The sequence below is a fragment of the Paralichthys olivaceus genome, chromosome 6 (assembly GCF_024713975.1).
Source record: "Paralichthys olivaceus isolate ysfri-2021 chromosome 6, ASM2471397v2, whole genome shotgun sequence".
Taxonomy (NCBI): Eukaryota; Metazoa; Chordata; class Actinopteri; order Pleuronectiformes; family Paralichthyidae; genus Paralichthys; species Paralichthys olivaceus.
The window spans coordinates 9,616,649-9,640,755 of NC_091098.1; the positions used below are offsets into that span (position 1 = coordinate 9,616,649).

At 40.5% G+C, this 24,107-nt stretch overlaps 1 protein-coding gene across 3 annotated transcripts in view; it reads left to right on the top strand.

Annotated features, from left to right (window-relative positions):
* mtcl2 (microtubule crosslinking factor 2) overlaps positions 1-24,107 on the top strand; it is an 83,669-nt gene that overhangs the window by 2,237 nt on the left and 57,325 nt on the right. For all 3 annotated transcript variants that reach the window (XM_020089521.2, XM_069526478.1, XM_069526480.1), the window contains exons 2-4: positions 4,708-4,809; positions 5,216-5,338; positions 18,216-18,365. In XM_020089521.2, coding sequence (XP_019945080.2) covers positions 4,708-4,809; positions 5,216-5,338; positions 18,216-18,365 — 375 coding nt within the window. The remainder of the gene's footprint in view (positions 1-4,707; positions 4,810-5,215; positions 5,339-18,215; positions 18,366-24,107) is intronic.

The window sequence follows — 24,107 nt, forward strand, 5'->3', positions numbered from 1 at the left end:
TAACGGCACTTGTCTTCGCAGCGGGACCACCAGCTCTTTTCTCAGGGGGCTCTGCAACAGTGTTGGAGAATTTACTGCTAATTATACTACTGCTATTGTTTCCCTTTCAAGTAAAAATGCCAAAGATTTGATGTTTCAGACTCTTTGAGTTTAATTTGTAAGATTTAGGTGAAAGGGATTTTTGGCAGAAATTGAATATAAAATAATCCTAGTGATGTTTTCACTTGTGTGTTTCATCTCAATTGTATGAATTGTAGTTTTCTTAACCATAGAATGGGCTCTTTATATTTAAAAATGTTATATTTTACATGGAGGGGGGGGTCCTCTCTGTGGGGGCCGCCATGTTTTTTACTGTCGTCCAGACTGGACAAACTAAAACCTTTTGAGTTTTCATGACAACTGAAGTTCACCACAGGTTCCATTTCATGTTTGGAAGGGGAGGGTGAGATGAGGAGTATTCAGCTGCAACATGAAAGCTCACCTCTAGATGTCACTAAATTCTACACACTGTACCTTTAAGTGTGAGAATGAACTTTGTTTCAATGACTCATTTTCAAATGAAGTGATTAAGCTGACAAAATAAGACATTTGGTGATTCAGTACTGTGCTGTAGGAAACTGTGATGGTGGTTGTTATCAGTGTTTTCGGGTGTTTAAAAACAACGATTGTTTGAATAAGAAAATAATGAGCAGATTATTCGATGATAAATAAGTCATTGGGATCCCTAATCCTTATTGCATTCGGTGGCCCCCTAAAATCGGACTTCATTGATGGTTGTCTTTCCTTGTTAGCTAAAAACTGAACTCTTTATAAGTAGAACAAAAACCTTATGTCCTCATACCTGTCTTCAGTGATGGACAGAGCTGCTCCTTTCTTGTGTTTTCAGGCGGAGTAGATGGACTTGTGTGTATGTGTGTGGCGGGCCAGTGCTGTTGACTGACTATACTGTAGGACAGCATGCATCAGTGCTGCAGTGCTTATTAGACCACCCCAAAGCCTCATGGGAGGCCCTGCAGTGAAGTGAGTGAGTCTGGTTGTGTGTGTTGTTGCAGCTGTGAGGAACACCTGGTTAGTTATCAGAAGATCAAAACAACAGGCTGCCGAGATGCCAGACTCTCTCAATCTCTCCCTCAGATTTCCTACAGATGCACGATGTAATTCTCACTTTCCAATTCCATCTCTTTGTTTCTAACCCTGTGCGCATCCACCGTGTTTGTCTTTCTGTGCAAGCTGTAATCCTCTTGGCTTTTCCATCTTCCACTATAGGCTCATGCATTGCATTTTGATGTGTTGACTCTTTGCTGGTGCAGCTGTTGAAACCTCATTAAAATGACTAGATCTCATCACAGTATGTAATGTTTCTGTCAAGATCTGTTGGAGCCAGTAGAGATAATATGGGGTTAACAATCATACTGTCCTACCGACTATACTTTCAGTAACTGCCCTCTCTCGCACTTACCTTCCTAAAGTAGTCAGCCTCGTTTTAACTGCAGGAACTTTACCCCGGAACTAGGAACCTTTACAAGTGCTTGTGTGTCTGCCGTAGGAACATGGGTATTAATTAAGTTCCAGGGAAATATTCTTTACCTTCAAAAAGTCTCTGCTGGGGTGTAATACTTTAAAAAGTAAAAAAAAAGTAGCTTTAGGTGTGGCTTGCAGTGATAAACATACCTGATTGGTTGAGAATTCCAGCATTCTATATCCGCCACCATTTTTAAAAACCTGTAGCTGCATTCACAGTTTTTCTAATTCTGTTACTAGCGCTCCTCTCTTATCCAGTGTTGCTAGGCAATAAAACACAACAGCATCAATATCTGAATCTCCTCGATGTTTACCGATGTTGCAGCGGTGCTTGGTTTATATAGCATCATTATTGTTGTATAGTCCCGGTGGACTATTGTGGAGCAGCTTGTTGTAGTTGCTAGTTGTTTATATGTCAAGAGGCTAATTGGACACCAGTAGTGGTTAATTTGCTCCCGAGGTTTATGCAGTAGGAACGCTGGTGAACAATGGTCCCCAGACGTTTTTGATGCCAGGAACCTTTTAGTTTATTGAAAAAGATTCTTGGCTAAAAGTTCTGGGTTCTTTTGAACCAAACTTGTAGTTTAACTTCGGCTGTACTTATCATTAGGTGACATACAATTTGTATTTTGTCAAACACATTGGTCACTCCTGCCAATCACACACACGTTGAAGCAGCTTTCACCCAGCATGAAATTGAGAAGATGATCAAATTATGATGAGGGTCTGCAGTTACCAACATGTAGGCCTTTACTACAGAGCTGATATTAGAGCTAAACCAGACAGAGGCTCATGCGTCTTTCAGGACTCGATTTGTCTGGAATGTCTGTCCTGTGACTACAATTTCAGATCACAGTTAAGCATCTGTGCCGTCTGTATAGATAGGTGATGTTTTTTGCTCGGCCACTACTTTACTTTCATACTCAGATGAGTTCTTTGGTTGAACAATTTAACAGTTTACAATACAACAACCTCCATTATGATGATACAGAAAACATTTAATAAGCTTACCTTACAAAATGCCTTATAATCATGACCTCATGGGTGTTTGTCCTTAACTGAAATGCTAAATATCAAAAATATAAGATTGGGGAAGATAAATTAATTATATATGAGATACTATATAAAACTTGATTTTACCATCAAATTATACAGGCTGTGGCTAAAAAAGCTGCAGGAGCACTGCCACATCCTGTTCTGCAAGTGACCAACAATGAAATCATCATCATCAAACATGTTTCTAATGGGCTGATCATAACTATGAACACATCTGGCAAGTTTTTGTTTCCTTGAGCCTGTTCAGACCTGAAATTATCCGAGTTTAGAGCTGTCCACGTGTGATCAGATCTCCCTGGAGGGATATTCATACCAGGTCTGAACAGGGATACGTTTATTACCTCTAAAACATTAACAGCATTTTTCTTTATTATTCTTTCACTCATTATAAACAGAACACATTGAAAAAGACATATTTCTTTATACAGCAAAATGCACAGTCATGTTGATAGTAGGCCTAGTGCAGGGATCTGACTGTATATGATTTGGCCTCATAGCTTTAAAAACATGATGTAAAAATAAAAAAATGTTAGTAACTCACCCACTCTGCCGTGGACTGTTACTGCAGCAGATGTGCGAGAGCTCTCATTTCAAACATTATCTCATCTGGCTCACTAAAATCTGACATCTGCTTGATTCCATCTCCTGACTGGCTGCTTGATCACATGGTAGAATCTTTCCTGTTCTTCTTTAGATAGCTGTGAAAAGCGGGTCAGTGGAGCGCCTTTCTGCCTCTCGCCACGTTAACTTGTGATTCCCTGGTTCTGTGTCCTCACATTCACATCTCTCTGATGTCATGTTTTTCCATCGTCTACAATTCCTTTCTTTCTTTCTTTCCTTCTTCCTTCTTCCCACCATTTGCATACGATGCTGCAGTCTTTTTTTAGCTTAATCAACACACACACCCACACACACTCACACACACACACACACACACACACACACACACACACACACACACACACACACACACACACACTTTGCATGCTAAACCCACAACTCACCTCTATCACCACCATGTTTATGAAGTATACTTATACACAAGCTGTTTATTCTGAAGGTGGTGGAGACAAGGACACACCCTAACCCATTGTTGTACCCTGTCTCACTTTCCTAGTACTCCTACTCACTCACTCACACACACATACACACACACACACACAGAGCCTTGTTGTTGTCGTCGTCCATAGTGACTGCAGAGGCTGACCCACATTTTCTACTGTAGTAAATTATGAGAGCACTACCACTACAGCCGCTTGTACTTCTTAAACTACACATGCACATAGATTTTGACCAACACGCGGGTGGAAGCATTCCATTGTGTAACATAAAGCCCAGTGTCCCAAACTTCTCTTGGAGTAATGTTAATTTCATAGCGGACCTACGCGTGAATGAAAGAGCTGCACCTAATAGGATCCAGAGGGATGAGAAAATTCATGCCGCCAAGCTAAAGTTAATAATTTATCTCCATATGTATAATAGAGGTAGATAAAAACTCTCCTGTACATTATGCATTATCGCTTGGCTTGTTTTTGAGTATTTTAATGCCACCCTCACTAAAGGAATTTCCTTTCCTCTTAATGCTTGTAGGACTGAATTTCCCTGCAGGGGCTGTTATCTTCCTCTGAGGTAATCTAATCTAATCTAATCATCTGACGCTGACCTTTGACCTCCTTTGCACTACCTCTTGGGTGGGAGAGAGAAAGATGAATCAATACAGTGTCGTATCCTATTACTCTGAGGTACCACTCTGCTCCTTACAGCTTGTAGATCTCCATTTCTGATGACCTTTTGTATCTGACTTGAGAAAATATCACATAGCATGTAATTTTAAGAGGACACTAATTGTTGTAATGGTTATTCTGAAGATGTGGTAGATGGTTAATGACAGTGTGCAGTGATTGATGGGATGCATTAACGAGTGACAACGACCTCTATCAAACATTTAAAGATCCTTTTTTGCCGGACTTGAATATATGCAGTCAACACTTTGAGTTACAATTTCTAACACGCAAAAGCTCTCTCTCTCTCTCTCTCTCTACAGTTTGATATTGGAGGAGTTCCTGACTCAATGTTTCACGTAAAAATGACAGATGAACTAATACATTGTCTTTTTCTTTCTGTGTCCAGGATGAGATGGAGGAGTTGAGGTCCGAGATGCTGGAGATGAGGGACATGTACATGGAAGAAGACGTCTATCAACTGCAGGAGCTACGTCAACAGCTGGAGCAGGTACGTGTGAGAGCCTGACTACATGAGAGCACAATCCTTTGTTGAATCTGTCTTGAATCTTCTTTCTTGATTCAGATGTTTAAATCTATAAAAAGGAAAGAGGCTACATGCAAAAAATTTAAACAGGCAGGTGAGATGGTTTCTACTCAATCATCATAACATCTTTGAGCAGGAGGTGCTACACAAAGTCTGGTACACTCTGAATCTTCAAAATGACTTTAATGGAAGAGTTTTGGTTTTTTATTTAACACATAGGCTGGAATAAAAAGCTAGTGCTGCTTAATGTGTGTTCTGTCCTATATTAATGGCTGCTGCAAGGCAAACAATAAAATGAAGCAAAGTAACAAAGTTAGTTTAGACAGATGGCAGATAACGTCAGCAACTCTCTCCATGTTTTGTTTTTCAGGCAAATAAGACCTGCCGCATCCTGCAGTACCGGCTCAGGAAAGCAGAGCGGCGCTCTCTCCGCGTGGCCCAAACAGGGCAAGTGGATGGAGAACTGATACGAACACTGGAACAAGACGTCAAAGTAAGTGTCCTCTGTGTGAAATATGTAGATGATTATCAGCCGACAAAAGCAGCTCTGAGAAATACAAATCTTTTTTGTCAAGGAATGTTTAAATGTAGATATTTGTTCTTTATCTTTCTAGAAGAGATATGACATTTTTATTTTATGTTGATGATAAAGACATACTCTTCATCCTATCTGAAACCAATGAACCCTGAATTTTTGTTTCTCTCTGGTGACTTATTGCCTTGTTATATTGCTAATGGTCAAGCTAGCAAGGTAGATAGTTAATGACTATATAGCTAGACATTGGAAAGACAGTTAACAGTAAAACCAATGTAATGGGTTGTTGGGGATGTGACCGGACTTAAGACACAGCAGAGAAAAACAAAACTCCTCTTTTCCAAGATTTAAGGACCTTAAAATGGACCATCGCTCTTTCTTTTGTTTCTGTTTTGGATGGTGTTTTGTCTCTTGACATGACCCATTTTCTCCACCACGTTGGAGTCATGAGACAGTGGAGAGGTCAGGCTTCCTATAATTTGTTGAAAGAATTTCCCTCTTTAAAAGATAAGGTATATATGGTCTAATTATCAGAGTAAGTTAGAAACACTGAACGCCACATCACTTGAGGATCACTCCTTCATTCCTTCACGTTTACTCAGATACAGCAAATACACTTATACAATCACACACTCTCAATGTTTCTCACAGTGTATATAAACACACAAGTCATTCCAGTCCCCTCGGGAATCCTTGATAAAGACCATTTATGCACGAACACACTGAGTTCAGGGTAAAGTTCTGTGTGTTTCTTTTTAGTTTTTTGTCACACTGACCCTGGACTGTGGATGCACTCCGTCAAATTCACTGAGCTCCTCCAACATTTTCCATGTGATGGAGGATACAATGAGTCCTTTATACCCTCTCAGAGAAAGAGTGTGTGCGAGAGAGAGGCCGTGATGTCACTCTCTGAGGGCTCTCCGCCTGCTGTCGCTGTCTGTCTCTCTCGGCCGCTGTCTCACCATCTGGTTGTTTTGGAAGGAAGGGGAGAAAGGATGGAAGGACGGAAGGAGGGAGGGAAAAGGATGAGCGTACATCCTGTGTCTAGAGAGAACGTGTGTGTTGAGACTGAAAGGAAAAAAGTGGGTGTGGCCACTGTTTGAAAATTCAAAAGAAGCCAATCAGTGTGGGTGGATGAGGTGGGGAGGATAACAGAAAACAGGACAGAAATGGAAATAAGAACGAACCAAATACAACAGAGGAGTGGGGAGGAGGAAGTATTCAAGAAGGATTAGCTGAATTTAATGGAGTTGATTTGAATGGAGGTCTGAATTGAATTTAAATCCAAATTAGCCAGTAAGTAGCATTGGGACAAAGAGTTGAGGAGCGAGGTCAGAGATAACAGAGAAAACAAGAAGACAGCTTGAGGAAAAATTGAGTTAAGTCAGCATCTGTTAGCCACATTAGCACAGAGAGATCATTAAAACAGGAAACTGAAAAAATATACACTGAGAGAGAGACCTGAACCTCTCTGCCTCCCTCAACACATGGCTTATTGTGCCTTCTCACAGACAGGGTCAAACACTCAGATGGCAGTTCAAGTTACACCATGCTGTGTGTGTGTGTGTGTGTGTGTGTGTGTGTGTGTGTGTGTGTGTGTGTGTGTGTGTGTGTGTGTGTGTGTGCGTGTGTGTGCGTGCGTGTGTGTGCGCGCTCGCGCGCGTGCAGATTAAGCTTACACTAAGCTTCTCTTTTGCCAGCCTCCCTCTGTCACTCTTGTGTTTATTCTGGTAGCTTATTATTTAGCCTTATTAAAACAGACACTCACTCCTGCCTCTGACTCAACACTGATTCAGCTCTACTGGAAAATCACTATAACAGCAGTTAAAAAAGGCAATGCAGATTAGCAGTTGAGCAGCAGTCTGTAAACTCAAGTACTAATACTTGTGTAACAGCTGTTAAATATATAATACATAACAATTCTTTATTAAAATATCTAAAGACAACTCAAATCATTTTTTGCGTGCTATCTGCGTAACCCGTAGTTGTTATGGTGGTGTTTCTTGTGAACGTGTAAAGTTAGCAGATGTCAACTGGAGAGTAAGGAGGGAACATTTATATTTACTTAACTAATTTACCTTCAGTTACTAATAAAGAAACCTTGAACCTAGTGTTGGACGTGTCGCTGTAGGACATGCCCAGCGTGAGTCCAACTTGACCTTGTCTTGCTGAGCTTCTCTCCACTGAGCAGCTTTACAACAGTAACAGGCTTAACCACTGTTGATGCTTTAAGGCTCTGATTTAATGACTCACTCACATGCAAATACACACAAATCAGCAAACGCACACGCGTTAGTGCTGACGGGTGTCTGATCTCCTGTCTTTCTGCCTCACTCTTCTTGTGTATATAAGTGTGTATAGACAGTATAGACAGAAAAAGAAAAGACAGAATGGAACCTGAAGGAAAATAGTGAGACAGAAAAGATTGTGTCTTTCTGTGTTTGTCCGGCAAATATTTAGTGACAAAAACCTCTCCTTTCATACATCACATGCTCTTCTTGGTGTTGTTTTAGAAATCTTGTGGGGTGACCTGGTGTGAGTGTGAGTGTGAGTGAGTGTGAGTGAGTGTGAGTGAGTGTGTGAGTGTGTGTGTGAGTGTGTGTGTGTGTGTGTGTGTGTGTGTGTGTGTGTGTGTGTGTGTGTGTGTTTATGGGAGGTCAGGGGGTGTATATCCAGCAGAATGTCCATGAGAATTCCTGACATCATTTCCTGTCCCACTCACACACTGCTCTCATTCCCACAGGCTAAAGACATCTGGACACACACACACACACAGGAACTAGTTGTTAGGATCATTCTCATGATATCAGCACAGCAGTATTGTGTTTGCCTTAAGGGACTGACTAGAAACACTTCTGTTCATTACACGGTCTTTCCATCCTGATCTCATCTTTCATTATTGTGTAAATATGGGGTCAGGTAAATATCCTAATAACTGGAACAAGTATGATTTGGAAAAACATGTAATGTTTCTTTTTATTAATAAGTCATGTTGCTCTCTTTGATTGATGCCTTGTCTATACTACTGGAGATCATATTTTTTGAACGGATATCATCCTCTGTTTTAAAAAAGATCTCTGTCCAGATGAGAACACAAAAATGACTAATGCTCAAACAAGCATGCTGAGCCAGTCTACCTTGATGATCATTACCAGAGAATAGAATTATGAGCATGCTCAGTTAACTTATTGAGTTAACTTATTGAGTGAGCTTATTGAGTGAGCTTGTTGTTGTTCTTACATATATTCTTTTTTGTGATGTGGTGAGATTTTCAGTAGAAGGTCACAAATTCTCAGGACATAAACCGAAACCATCTGTGGGAAAATCAAGTGGGAAAAATGTTTGATTGTAATTTGAGTGACGTGATCTGACATGTTCAAACCTCTTGGAAATGATGCTGTTTGCTGTCAGGTGTAAGTTGAAAAGATTGATTCAGCACAGAGTTAGTTGGGAGGTGTTTAACATAGAGTAGCACAGAATGGAATAGTGTTTCATTCTGGTCCCTGGTTGCCCATATAAGGGGAGACCACTGACCACTGCTGACAGCTTCACAATGCTATGTATAATATTTATACTACATGTGTCATGTACACACTGCTTTTAGTAATGTAAACATTATATATACTTTAAATCATTGGGACACATAATGGATAGTGCTGTCAAGACCAAACTGAGATAATGCTGAGATAATACTCCATGTGTAACCTCAGGTCTTAACATTTAAAACACACACACACACACACACACACACACACACACACACACACATATAATCATTTGATGAGAGCAGTATCCGGTACATTCATCTGATCTGAGCGGGGCCAGTTCTCAGTCTGATCTCCATATGTTATGTACTGTGTGTGTGTGTAGTTGTACTGTATGGTAGCCTCTTTTAATACACACTTCATACACACACATCCCAGCCCCCACTCATGCACCACGTGTCAAGCACACTGTTGGAAGTACTGACTCCATGCAAGTATCACACTGTACATCCCTGCTGATAGTAGGAACTGTGGTTTCCGTTTTTCTTTGTGTGTGTGTGTGTGTGTGTGTGTGTGTGTGTGTGTGGGGGGGGGGGGGGGGGGGTGCATTTTCTCTGCAAGCTCTGGCAGAGGGTCCCCCCATTTTTAGTCATTGTTACTACATTTGCCACAAGTATGAATGACTCCTGTCATTATTTTCTCAAATAGAATTACATTGTTATTTTTGCGAACATAACTCTTAGATGGTTTTGAAGGTTAGTGCAGTAAAACACACTTTGACTACCAACACATTACGTAGGCGTATTGCATTCCTAAGAGAAAATCTGCTCTGTTTTTCTGAATTAACAAGATACACTATGGAAAAAGTTGGATTTTGACTTTTTTAAGATCTTGGACTTTTTTTGCAGCACCCTGAGACAACAGTTTGTTGTGATACTGTGCTATATAAATACATTTGATTGATTGATTGACTATCTCTCACTCCCAAGAAAAGCTGTAATTAAGCAAACTTTGAGAGTGTCGATATATATATATATATACACACACTTGATAGATGTGTGTATGTATGAATAGATGGATGGATGGAACAATGTTTGGTGATAGTGGCGGTGAGATCACACTTTCCCAACTGCCGAACAACATGCCAAGGATTGTGGGAATTCATCACATTCCATCACCGCTGTCACTTACCTCCCTCCGTCTCTCCCTCTCTCTCTCCCTCCCTCCCTCTATCCAAAGATAGATGGATCACAGCCTGTACTGGAACAGCTGTCACGCCAGTGGCTCTCTCTCTCTTTCACACATAATGGCTTTATATATAGACACGAAGCAGATTACTTGTGATGTAACGTCCACTAAATGGGTGTCGAGAGGCCAGAATGTTGAACTAATGTCAAAAAGTTGACGGCGTTAACAACCATCAACAACACCAGGACTATCTGAGCAGATGTTCTCTCTTTTGACCATTTTACCTGGTTGTTTATTTACAGGTTACAGGGCGGCCAAGTAGTTTCTTGTTATGGAACAGTGACAGCACTCATACAGAGTGGTGAACTGATGCCACATGAGGCTTTCACAGGATATACACAATGAGAGAGAAATAAGTAGAGAACCAAAGCTGTGTTTGACTCTATTATCTATAGATTAAGTTGTTTTGTCTGTTTATCTAATCAAATGATCCCTTCAGCTTATTACCATGACTTTCTGCTTTGCATGCGCAGGAGATGATGGTTTCCAGGAGTTTAACACCCTCTGGTATTCAGAATCATGGAGGCTGTTACATTAGAAAGGCAGAAAATAACTATGGACATTTAAAATGCTTATACTTTATTCAGTCCACTGCATTATTGGATGCACAGAGTTACTCTGTACATTGCTCTTTACATGCAAAACAAGCATAGCAAAATTATGATGTATTGGAGTCTGGATAAAAGATACAAATACTTCACCACTTCTACAGAAAGAAATGTTTCTTTATCTTGTGAGTTATGACTTTTTTATTCATTAACTATTGATCAAAAAGAATGTGCCGTTACAGAAACAGTTGGATTTGAAATGAAACCAGATGCAGACAGAGCAGCAGTTGACGCAGGTTCGTCAGCTGTTCGAGAATCTTCGATGTTACTGTGAAATAATTTCAAAGACGCTTATTATCTCTCTGTGCAGCTACGGGCTGATTCTGCAGATTATCTGCTTTATGATAAACTGAGGGGTTCAGCTAAACAGTAGGCGGTCAATGATTCTGCAGAAACAATCTTTGTAAGCACATTTCATAGCTCATCAAAAAAATAAATAGTCTCCTCCAAGGTTGAGGCTCGTTAGACCTCAGATGCAAACCCCCCCCAAAGAAACAGAACCACTTTTGAGTACTGAGGAAAATAAAACTACGGATTGAATGAGTGTTTCTGTCAGATTTTGCAGGAGTTTAAATGGTTCCGTTTTTTATTTAGCTCGATGAGAGAATGGCTTAAGCCACTGCAGGAGGCTGAAAAACTTTAAGATAGACAAAAAGCAAAGTGAAAGAGCACCCATTAATAAGATTGTGGTTGCAACAATAAAAATCTAAATGTTCTTGATAAATTAGAAAATAATATTATGGCGACATCACTAGAAATGCTTTCAGCCGCAAATTGGATTTTAAAACGACGAAACCCTCGTCTGCTGCGGTGCCTTTGAAGTGGTTGCAGTAATAATAAGTTAATATCAAGCTATGTGGCTCTGTGTTTGGTATTCTCGCCTCTCAGCAAGAATTCGCTGCTTTCACACCCCAGCAGAACTGACTGAAGCCCTTCTCAGGTTGCCATGTTTCCTCCCACACTAAAAGACATGAATGTTTTAGTGGGTGTTAGGAGAACTTCTGTCATTGCTCCGGGGCAAGACTGGAGTTGTCCCTGTGCAGGCTCGTACTGTTGCCACCCACTGCCCCTAAACAGGAAAGAGTTAAATCTAGAGGATATATTATAAGACATAGATTATTGGATTAGTTCATATTGAAGGAATGCTCTTTCGGAATTATGCTTCTTTCCTAGTTTTAGATATTGACATAATTCTGTTGCATCTCTGTGCATTCAGTAGAGAGATTGGTTCAGGATGTGTTAAGCCCAACTTGTCACAAAGACTGGAAGCAAGGAGAAAACTGCTAGCCTCCATTAAAGAGATCTCACCATTGGTCTTTGAATACATCTCTTAGACCACAATTAGCTGGTATAAGCAGGTTTCTTACACGTGGGTAAATGAATAGCAATTTTATCCTTTACCATTGAGGAAAAAAGCCTGTTGTTAGTGGGTGTTGCTGTTATTTTGAACAGTGGAAAAGGGGCTCAGGTTGTTAAGCTTGCAAGTTAGCCACCAAGACATGTGGCATAAACTGGGCTAGAGGTTGAAGCTAACGCTCGACTCCAATCTTTCAAATATACATAATACCGCAGAGCTTGGAAGCCTGCTCCTCAATGCACAAGATTATTTGCTGTTGCTACTTGAGTTGTTAATGGAGGAACTCTTTCAACTTTCAGACAGCACATATTTTGTGCAACTACAGGAACTGAAGTTCACACTGGCAAGTCCGGCCACTTGGCAGCCACGTTGGCAAAGCTCCCTGGTACTTATTTCCAGCTAACACGACCAAGGTTCTATTTAAATGAATGGAGAGATAGAAAGAGCAGCAACTACTCTGAATTGTCACTGGGAATATAAACTGCATGAAAAGAGTGACCAGTATAATCTGATAAAAACATTCAAACGTTTGATGAATATGCCTCAAAGTAAGTTTTAAAGACAGACACACACACACACACACACACACACACACACAGACACACACACACTGGCTGCATGTTAAATCTCTCTGATAAAATCTTCAAGAAGAGAAGTCGTTAGAGGGATGACCGTTATGTGAACACAAAAAACAGCTGTGTGTGTGTGTGTGTGTGTGTGTGTTCAGCTGAAGTTCAGACAGACTGAATAACAGGAGGAACAAGACTCTGTTTGTTAAATGCAGTCAAACACACAACCACACAGAGTGCAAATGGAAAAGATCCTTTTGATGACTAACTGCCACTTGTTGAATGATATTGCTGTTTGCCCTGTGGCCTCTGTGTGTGTGTGTGTGTGTGTGTGTGTGTGTGTGTGTGTGTGTAAAGGGACTCCCTCTGTCTCACTCATATAAACTCTCTTTATCAAATACACACACAGGCCATTTTCAGACCTTACCTCTGGGTAAGATCTGGAGAATTGGCTTCAGAGTTTTCCCAGAGTCTGTCTCTCACACATGCACAACACATTGGGAGGTTTCCTACACAGACATGTTCCAAACAGCATCAAATCCTCCGTAAGCGAGGGGTGGAGCAACCGGATGCAGCAGACAGAGGCAGGAAGTAACATATTAACTCCGCTGCGGAGATCACGTGATTTTTTTTAAAACACTGTCGTCCGTTTTTCTCATCACAAACTCTGTTGACATCTTCATCTGTTTCTGACGCCGCTTTTTCACAAGGAGATATTTGTTTCCTTTTTTTTGTGTCTGTTGTGTGTTAGTAGTGTCATCAATCTCCCCCCCCCCCCCCCCCCCCCCCACTTGCTCTTGGTGAATCCAGCGGGCTCCCCTCTGTTCACACTTCTCCTGGCAAGGTGAAGAAAGTCTGTAGAAACTGCGGAGCTTCTCACTCGGATATTTGCGTTCACACTCTAGAGAAAATACAGAGCAAGTGTGGAATCCAGTGCATATCTGAAAGCAGCTACATACACACACACACACACTCTCACCCAGCACACTGACTGAATCTTAATTACATCCTATAGATCTGTTGCTGGGTAAAACAGCATAGCTTCAATGGTGTCAAATTCCTTCACGTTTCCCTTCAACATAGAGGAACAATACAGCGTTTAATAGGACTTAATGGCTGAAGAGGAGAACATTATAGAGTTGAGGGGGATGAAAAGAGGGAGAATGAGGAGAAGAGGAAGATAAATGAGGAGAAACAGAAGCCCATAAACCAGCCATGGTGAAAACACCATTAACGAAAGCTGTTTTCTTTCTACAGTATTGATGCAGCGATCAAAATTGATCGCACAGTGTTAATCCATCACAGTTTCCGTCCGATTCAATCCACATAAAGCTCTGGGTGCTTTCAGTGGACACATTAAGGCTGTGCACTGCTCTTTGGTGACCACAGGCTGATGTGTCCTGATTGTGATCTGCTTGAGGCTGAGGGAGAAAATTGTTGTGCACAAATGTCTCAAAAATGTTTGCCTTTTTTCTGCATCCTTTCTCACAGAGATCATCTGGAAATCCAAAATTTTGGGTGGGAGGGTTGACAACTCTGTGGATAAAATGTACGTCATATCACATGTTTAATCCCACATGAACCACAACACACAGCTGTCAGTTTAGTGTAGAGGCCGCAGTCAAAATTTAGGTTTAGGCATGTGCACTGCATTAGAGAGTTGTACAATACACGTGTGCAGAGAATGCAGCAAATGTGCACGGTCTCATTTCATTGAAACACATGCAGCAGTCAAGATCAAGAAGTTGTTTTCTTTTGTCCTAACCAATCACTGGTGTGCAAAACTGTACATGCTGCCAATTTTGCATTGTTTCATTGGGTTTTGTTTGCTAGCTGCTGTGATTCAGCAAAGAAATAGATTGAAGAAAATATGTTGATTTAAGAATTTTTTTTTATATTTATGAAAAACAAGGACCAACAATTTTTGTGTTTTGAGGACCCTGTGCCAATGACATTGAAAATATCAGCAGATTATATACAGATTCATTGATATCAAAAGGAACATAGTTTATAATTCGTTTATTTTCTCAATGCTGCTTGCCTGCACTTTCAACATTTCTATATTCTAGCATATATATTATGGAATTGTTTATATTAGGGTTTATATCAGCAAATAGAAAAGCTTTGTAATGAGCTTGGACTGCTAATGACAGAAGGTATCAAAACAACATAGTATTCAGAGGATTGTTACCAAAACAATGAGGTGCATACTTACATTGATTAGAGTATGAGTGGGAAGAGAGTGGCTGTTAGATGAAACAAAGAAGAAATGAAAAGAGGATGAGCAGAAAGACCAACAAATGGAGAAAGAGATGGAGGACTGTCACAGAAATAAGTACAAGGGGAACGGTTCAGGAACAAGAGAGGATCTGACGGAGAGAAGCACAGGAGGTGTACAGATAGTGAAGAGGAAACACACACACACACACATACATGCTAAAACATGAATTGGAGCGTGGTGGAGCTGAGAGAGCGATTGAAAAGAATGAGAAAGGGAAGGACAGAGAGGCATTGTGGGACGCAGCTGCACAGTGGCAATCGTTCAAATACACACACAAACACTGGCACACAATAAATACACAGAATTACAACGACCAGTCACATGTAATTATAAGTTGTAAAAGTGTTAATTATGGTGATTATGCCAGAGCTGCCGTTACTATTCAGTTTGCTCCATATACTGTTAGGAATAACATAAACATTAACATAAGAGAATAGTTTATTGTAAACAAATTACAATATATAATGTGTGTTAACGAATAATACAGTTTGACCAATATTATTGTGAATAATAAAGCCCACATTCACTAATTGTTAACATTACAGTAAAATCTAACAATATCAAGACTGAAATCATCAGATGACATCTCTGCCCTCCCACTAGATTAAATCAGTAGAGGTTAACAGGGTCTAGTACCTTTATGAGCTACAGAGTGATTTAACACAAGTGTTTTTCTCCAAAAGCAACTATATCCATTTAGAATCATTAAAGTTTCTTTCATCTCATCTAATTAGAACAAAAACCCATGTTTTTTAATTTCAATTCAGCCAAAGCAATCAGTTTTAAGTGAAAATAGATTGTTCTATTACAGCAAATGAGCTCTTTAATCTGTACTTTATCTTTTCTAACAACGAAAAGGCTCAGATCGTGTGTGATACAGCTGCTGAACATCTGTCCAGTTCTTTTTTTGTTTGTTTTCAGATGGTTCAGTTTCTGTTTCTGTCGGTGCAGATGTTTTTTCATTAACACACAGTTTAATTGATTACTTTAAAAAACGTTATTCCAATAAATTGTATGTACTGTAGCTGAAATGATCAATGATGTAAATTGCTGATAAATTGTTAAGTCAATTGACAGAAAATTAATCTTCCATTAGTATGATAATAATTCCAGTCATTTGTGATGTAAAAAGTGCTGGAAATTACAGGGTTTAGCTTGTAGCTAGAAAATAATGCTGATTTTAGGTACAGCCCTAAAATTGTTTATTTTGATTACTGCATCAAATCCAGTATTTATGTTTTCTTAAAAACAATATTAAAAGATATTTTTTGGGTGTCTTTCAGCCTTAATTTAAATCTAGATGTAAACTGTATATGACATAAAAAAGAGGCTCACATCACGGAAAAGGAACAATTGATGCTGGTTGTGAAGCAGCATAAACAGCAACAGTACCAGGGACCAAAGATTATGGCTCTGAATATTAGGTTTTATGCCCTTTTCATTGCTGCCTTGTGCCTTAAAGTCTGTAGATATATATGTCCACTGTCCAGAACAACACAAGTTACAAAGATAATCACCCTGGTTTAATATTTGGTTTAACCAAAACACGGCAGAAAACTGGTTGGAATGGTTTAAATGATTTGCCATCAAGACATTAAACCTGGATTCACAGAACATTGCAGAACTATGTTTATGTGGCACAACCACTTTCTTCATGGACCATTGGTTCTGCTCGGAAACACAGCTCCTATAATGTAGCAAAAAGCAATAGATAGATAGATAGATAGATAGATCTGGAAGAAAATTCAAGTTTTAATTTTTTTTTAGATAATAGATAGTAGATAATAATACTTATTATAAATAGTGAAACATTTTTAAAAAATAGCCTTTTCGAGCATTTTAACAACATATGAGACAATGTTTCTTTTTTTGCTGCAGTATTCATATCAGTCATCAGAGGTGTGACTTTTGTTTGACTTCTGACATTGAAAACTTTTAATGAATGAATGCCCTCGGGGTGGGGTGGGGGTGGGGTGTTAGGAGGAATAATCAGGCTTTCCTTAGATCACATTATGTATGAAAGATCAGCCAGAGTGCTATTAATTATCTTCTTGGCTTTATTAGATAAAGAATATCAGTCCCATGCACACTGAGGTGCACATGCAGAAAGCTGCTCCTGATACAGACACTGACTCACTTCACAGACTCAGCTGAAACAAACGGCTTTTAACTGGTGCCGTGTGCTCTGGCAGGATTCTGATGCCTCGAAGTGATTTGAAACCGAGCCCGGATTCTGTTTCACCTGAACAGAGATCAGCAGCATGAAGAGAAATCTCCCGAGCAGCAATATGCCACGATGACTGTTTAAAGGCTACTGTTGTCATCGCTGGTGAATTAAGGACTGCTTACTACAAGATTTACTCATAGCACAAGCTTGTGTTTTTAGTTTTAGAAAATCTGAGTCATGCACATACATCATTTAGAATATAAATGATACTTGCACAGTAGAAAATACTGGGCCACTCCTAGTTTTGGATTTTGTTAGTAATGTGAAGCTGAAATAAAAAGTGTAGAAGGGCATTGCTGACTTGGAAGAGTGTGCCAAAACTGCTTTCCTAGGAATGAACAAAGGGGATCATGAAAACACAAGAACACAGTCAATACAGTTGTTTTTCAAGATTTTCATAAAACCTGAATTCTAAAACATGCATGAAGTTTGGAAAGAGATGTAAACAATATGATGTAAATCACTTTTTTAATGGAAATGTTTGTCTTTTTCACATTTATTTTCTCTTCAAATGGTCTTCAACCTTGATAAACTGATAAAGAAAACTTCCACTGCCTCTAATACGGGTGTAACGATTCATCGATCGTGATGATGTAATTCAAACGCTTTTTTTAAATGTCTGTGTGTTACCGTGACCATTTTAACCTCCCTCGTGTTTGAGGCATGCACACTCAGTGCGTTTCCCCTCTGGTGTCACCGCTGAGAAAAATACAAAACCACCGGAAAAAAAGCAAAGCAAAACAAAAGCACCGGCTTGTGCAAACTTTATTAACATGACAAATTGTAGAACTGTCTCTGTAATCTTCCTCTAGGAGCCACCTGAGAATCTCCATGCTCCTTCATCAATGGCATTAATGATAATATTCACATCTCTAATATTCTGAACGTTTACTCTGGCAATAGATAATCTATAAACCTTTTTGCAGGACATTCACAAGCTTTATGATCTTTAGAAAACTGCCCGTTGTTATTCAGAGAACTGATTTTGGAGGAAAATGTTTTGTTACAGACATTGAACTTAACTCCTTTTCCTCCATTCCTCCCTTGTTAATCCTCTCAGGTGGCCAAGGATGTGTCCATCTGTCTCCACAGTCAGTTGGACAGCGTGGAGAAGAAGAGGAGTCGTCTGGATAAGGAGAACGAGGAGCTGAGGGTCCGACTGCAGGATCTGGAGGTCGCCAAACAGGTCCTGCAGCAGGAGATAGACAAGGTAGGATTAAATTATCCAAACTCTGGCCTGTGAAAATGCTGTTCGTCAGCGTTTACTTGTGTCTTCTAACCCCCAGAGGTCATCCACTGTGGAGGCTCTTTAGTAAACCCGTCTTGTTGAAGCAGATGACTTATACAAGTTAAGTTGTATAGTGTCTAGTTTTGAGCTAAGTGGAAATTTCCGCTTACCACAGAGGTCCAGCCAGATCCCTGTTTAGAGCCGCTGTCCCTTTGGCCCTTTGAAGAAAACAGTGTTTATGTGCTCACTTTGTGTGGGAGCCTCCAGAGAGCCCTTCTCTGTCCTCATCTCATGTTGACTTTGTTTCTGCCTCTCTGCTGCCACTCCAGGGACATTTTTGTGTTCCAGGAAGCATAGCCAGGAAGCAGTCAGAAGCACTGCAATGAAAGACTCAAACTTGATGTGAGTGCCAGCTGAAGTGAAAATAAACAAAAAAGAGTTGGCGTTGCGCTCTTTCTGGAAATGAAATAAATAAAGAACAAATTGATCTTCGCTCTGAACAAAGTGAAAATGACCTCGCCACTGTGTCCTGAAGGCCGCTGTCTCAGCAGTCAAGCCTGAGAAAAAAGCGGAAATTGAGGTCTTTCCATCCTTCCCCTTCTCTATCTCTTTCTCTCTCTTGCTTCTGCTCATTATAGTTTTTCCCTTATGTCTGATTGTCATGGCTGTGGCCCAGGCCTTGGCCCCTGTTGTGGGTCAGGCTTGGATGGATGGCTGGGTATCTGGTAGGGGATCTTGGTCTGTCTTCTCCAGCCTGACCCGACTGTGTTTTCCCCTCGGTACAACTGCAAGTTTGCCGTTTGTGGTTGTGTACTGGTCCCTGCAATCCTCACAGGACAAGCCGGATAGATAATAGACAGATTGATGGCTGTGGCTGACTGGGATGCTGACTTTACAGCAGTAGACAGGCAGCTGCTTTGCCTAAGCAAAGTGGATGAGTGGAGAGGTGAAAGAAAATTGCTTTGTTGCCTTTCTTGTTAATCAGTGGGTGTGAAATGGGTGTTTGGCAGGTGCTACTTCACAATGACATAGTTCTTGCACCTGACTATCTTGATGAATTCACCATTCAATGTTTCATTCCAACCATAACCTGTGGTCATGAGCTTTGGGAAGTGAAACGAATGAGATTGTTGATACTATCAGAAAATTCAAATACTCCTTTAACTATGTTGTCTTTATTTTCTTATATCATACTCATTGCCAAGAATCTTTTTAATGAGAGTTAACTCCTAACTTATGTGAAAGTGCTAAAAGGATTTTTAATACTGAAGAAATGCTCTGTTTATTCATATTATCATATTTCTATAGTTGATTGTATCATATGTTTTGCGTCTGTGTTGTTGTGGAAGTGTTATACCCTCTAACATGGATGCTAAAAGCTACCAAACAGTCAAAGAGGCATATTCAAAGTGCAATGTTGTCTAGGTTTTGGTTTTCTGTATCTTTATTGGAGTTTGCTTGCTGTTAGCAGCAACAGAATGTTAAGCTTGGTGTTTTGATGTTTCAACAACAGAAGCTCCATGGAACATGCAGTTGGCCTCTCTCCGTGTTTCTACATATACAGGGTTGTTTGGACTTTGAATCAAAGGAACAAGATATTTTTAACACTATTCCTCTTTTGTTGTACTTATGATTCTGCATCAATCCAAACTAACTCCAACCTCAAGTTACCTATTGTCCGAACAACTTCTAAGAATTTCCACTCCGCCAACAAACCAGATGCATTGAAGTAAAAAGTACTGCGTGTGTGTACAAATGTGACCTCTATGAGTAGATGTATTTAGCCCGTTGAGGGACCGGATGACTTCCACGCTGAGTGTGTTTGCTGATAGTCTGAGTAACATGGTTTCATAAGCTGTGTTTGGGTCTGTTGTGTTGAGTTACGCTAAACCTGCAGAGAGGGGAATTCTTCACATAGCTGATATGATTCAGGGAGCTGTGTTTGTGTGTCTGCCCCTCCACACAGGAATGTCTCACTCATCTGTGTTCCTACCTTTTGATAATAATACAGTATAAACAGGAGAATTCAAGTATGAGAGAATGAATGAGAAACTGAATATAGACAGAGATCAAACTACTAAAAGACACACGGACAGTTAAAGTGAGTGTGAAGCCGATCAACAGACTGGACACAAAGACCTTTAACCACACAGACAATGAAGCCTTTGGTGATTCACACGTATAAAGGAGGTTTGTGAATTATTGATTGTGCGGTGGTGGCTGCAGCCTCCAGTCTGTACTGATATCGATGTTCTTTAAAAAGCAGAGCTATGCTGTGCACTGGCTAAAGCCTTAACTGTGCTGCTGCAGGCTCTCATGTTTTACTGGGGACTGGAGACAGACCAATCTCAAAAACAGTTTTATATTCAGAAAGATTACATAAGATATTCATTGAGAAACAAAAACATAACTTCCTCTGCACCGCTTTAACATCACGTCATTTATAAATGTGTGTTGTGACACATTTGACCTTTATCCTCAAGGTTTGAAATTTTAGAAAATAAGACTGTATTTGTTCATACGAGAAATAGTGCAGAGCACAACAAAACACATTTTGTTGATCTTGAAGACGTGATGGGGAGGTTTCTTTATTTAAATTGATGAATCATTTGTTAGAGAGGGTTTTATTTAGTGTTTGTTGTTGTGTGTCGTAGTCATTACAATATATGTTGCGAGTCTTTTATAATATTGATGTGTGTTAACATTTCTCTGTTATTGAAGTACTGTATAGAAAATTTGCAGGGACCCCAGGAAGAGTAGCCCCTTTTGCAATAGAGTGGCTAATGGGATCTAAACAATTCCTGTTATTTGGATAGTACTAGTATAGTACTATTGTTGTTTGTTTGGCATGTGTGCAGTGTTATCTCTGGAGCCATACGGGGGTGTTCTGTATCTATATTTATCACACTCTCAGACCCACACACACACATGCCTCTATTGTTTACCAACGTCGCGAGTCAAGAAACAATCAGCACAATTACTTTGAATAAGGAGAAGAGACGTTCCCTCCCCTTCATGTTTTCTGTCCTTTTTCTCCCATTCCTCCCTGACAGACTAACACCACCTCCCCATTCTCCTCCCCTCCCTCGTTCCCTCCGTCTGATTCTGCCCATTTATTATCACCTTTCATTCTTTCCCCCCTCCCTCTCTTCTCTCCCGCTTCTCCCCCATAGAGACGAAGAGGAATGCTGATGTGGGGATTTTTTTTCCCTTTATCCCATCTCTCCCTCCTCTCTTGCAATATCTCTCCCCCTGTCCATCGTCTCCTCCTCCTCCAGCTCCCTTCTCCTGTCCTCCCCCTTTCTCCCTCCTCCATGCCAAAGCCTGAACTCCCTCTCCCACTCATACCTCTCCATTTTTGTCTCTCTCCCCTCCTCCTTCTCTACACCTCTGCTTCCATCCTCCCATCCCTCTCTACAGCCATTGCTACGTTACAGCTGTTTGACCTTTGAAGGAGACAAGGTCAGATTTGATGAAGGCAGGAGCGGATTAGAGTTACTGAAGGATATAGGTTAGGGATATAGATGGAGGGAAATACAGGAACAGGGTCTCTGGAGGTTTATGAGGGGAGGATGGATAGGGTGTATCTTTCCCAGGTGTTTTGTCATGTGAAGGTGAGGACTATAGGGAACGATTTATTTCTGTGATAGTGTGAGAGAGAACAGAACAGGAGGTTGATGAATAAAATCTTCATGATGTTTTGCAGACAGGTATTTTTCTTTTTCTATTCTTCAGTCAGACAAAGCCTGATAATCATCGTGATAATCCTTCTCTATGAAGGACAACAGAACACAGTGAGATCCACTTTATCAGCGGTGGAATAAACCACATCCTTCACTTTTCTTCAAATCACTGTGATTGTCACATTAGGGAAAAAGAATCACACCATCGCTTTTCGCTGCTCGAACTGTGTCAAGCAGAAGATCCTTTGTTTTCTCCTGCTGTGTTTCCAGCTGGAGCTGCTGTGGCTTTGTTCATTGATCAGCAGCAGAAGTTGACCAGAGAAGCTTTTCCTCCAGCTGTGGCCTCACTGCCTCAAGGTGACTAAACACAAAGGAGCAATGGCGAGATGGTTAAAAAGAGGCAAAGGTAGACAGATGGAGGGGGTGAAATGGAGAAATACTGAACAAGGGATGGTTGGTCGGTTGGTTGAATTAGAATAATTCCACCGAGGAGGAGGAAGGTAAATGCAGGATGAAAACAAAGAGATTAAACAAAGGGGAACAAAGAAGGGAGAGACTGGAAAGAGAAAGAGGTGAGTTATGCAGTGTAGGACCAAGAGAGGTAGAGAGAGAGAAAAGAGAGATAGTGAAGAGGGGGACTGTACCATGTGGGGTCTTGGTAGGAGGGCTAGAGCAGATGAGGAAAAAAGGGTTTAATTGGAATAAAAATCCAGAGTGACTGCAGGCTGAAGAGAAAAATGCAGCATGTTATTCACGTATGCTTTCTGTCATTCTGTCCTTTTTCTTTCACCGGCTGTGCTCTTCCCTCTGACTGGGAGATTCTCTCTCTCTCTCTCTCTCTCTCCCCCCCTCTTTCTCTCTCCCCCTCCCTTTTCTCGCTCTCTCCCTCTCTCTTTCCTCTCAGCATGTGTTTAAATCTCTTGTTTCTCTTGAAGGTCATTCAAGAAGTCCCCCTCTTTCTCTCTCTCTCTCTGTGATAAGGTCACTCTGTCGACTTGGGCACATATACGTATATAAAATTGACACTTTAACGTTCTTTCTCCCTCTTTCAATCTTGCTGTTAAGCGGCTGTGAACAACACACTTGACTTTCTGTGCAGCACTGTACGTGCACACGGAGATGATATGGTCAACATTAAGGAGATTGTTGCCCCTCTGCAGGCACCATCGTTTTAAACATTGTCCCCCTGTCCATCAAAGCCCTTGACACCACCGAGCTGAAATATGTGTACATTTTCCACTAAACACGATTTTATATTGTACTATACCTACATTTTATCTATGTAAATTCATGTGTGAGGGATAAATGTGGATAATTGTGTTTATACTGCAGACACTGTGATGTCCAAGGCAAATATCCCACAGGGACAAAACTTAACTTACTATCACTATCACTATAAAAGTAATCAGTAATTATTACTACATTATTATATAAGTAATCAGTTACCATTACTACATTGTTTGAGTGCTTAGTACTCATGGGTCGGACCCCACCAGTCTTCGAACCCTGCCTTTATTTTGATCTCAACGTGACAAGAAGAAAACAATACCAGCTCTGAGTGATGTTTCTCTGTGTAAGTGTCAGATTAGTCCACATTCAGTTCTTCTTATACATTCAGTATTATGTGTTGTTCTCTACTTCCTGTCCTACCATTTTCTGTTTCAAATTACAATTCCACCAAAATGTGAACCAAATGTCTGTGGTATATGAGTGTTCCAAATTTGAATATATAGCTCACTATCGAGTAAACACCTATTAAGAGAATAGTGAATGAGAAAATGAAATTTAGCTCAGGCATCCTTTGTGTGTCTGTCTGTCTGTCTTCTTATTACAGCAGTCGCTGCTGAAGGAAACTGTTCCCTGTTATTTCTGACTTTCAGGAAGTGCTGCCCATTGTTTGGACTGAGTTGAGGGATGTGAGGAAAGGGTAGCTGGAGACTGTGTTTGGTGTGTGTGTGTGTGTGTGTGTGTGTGTGTGTGTGTGTGTGTGCCAAAGCAAAGACAGGGCGTTAGCTTGCAGTTTGCTCTTGTTCAGGCTATA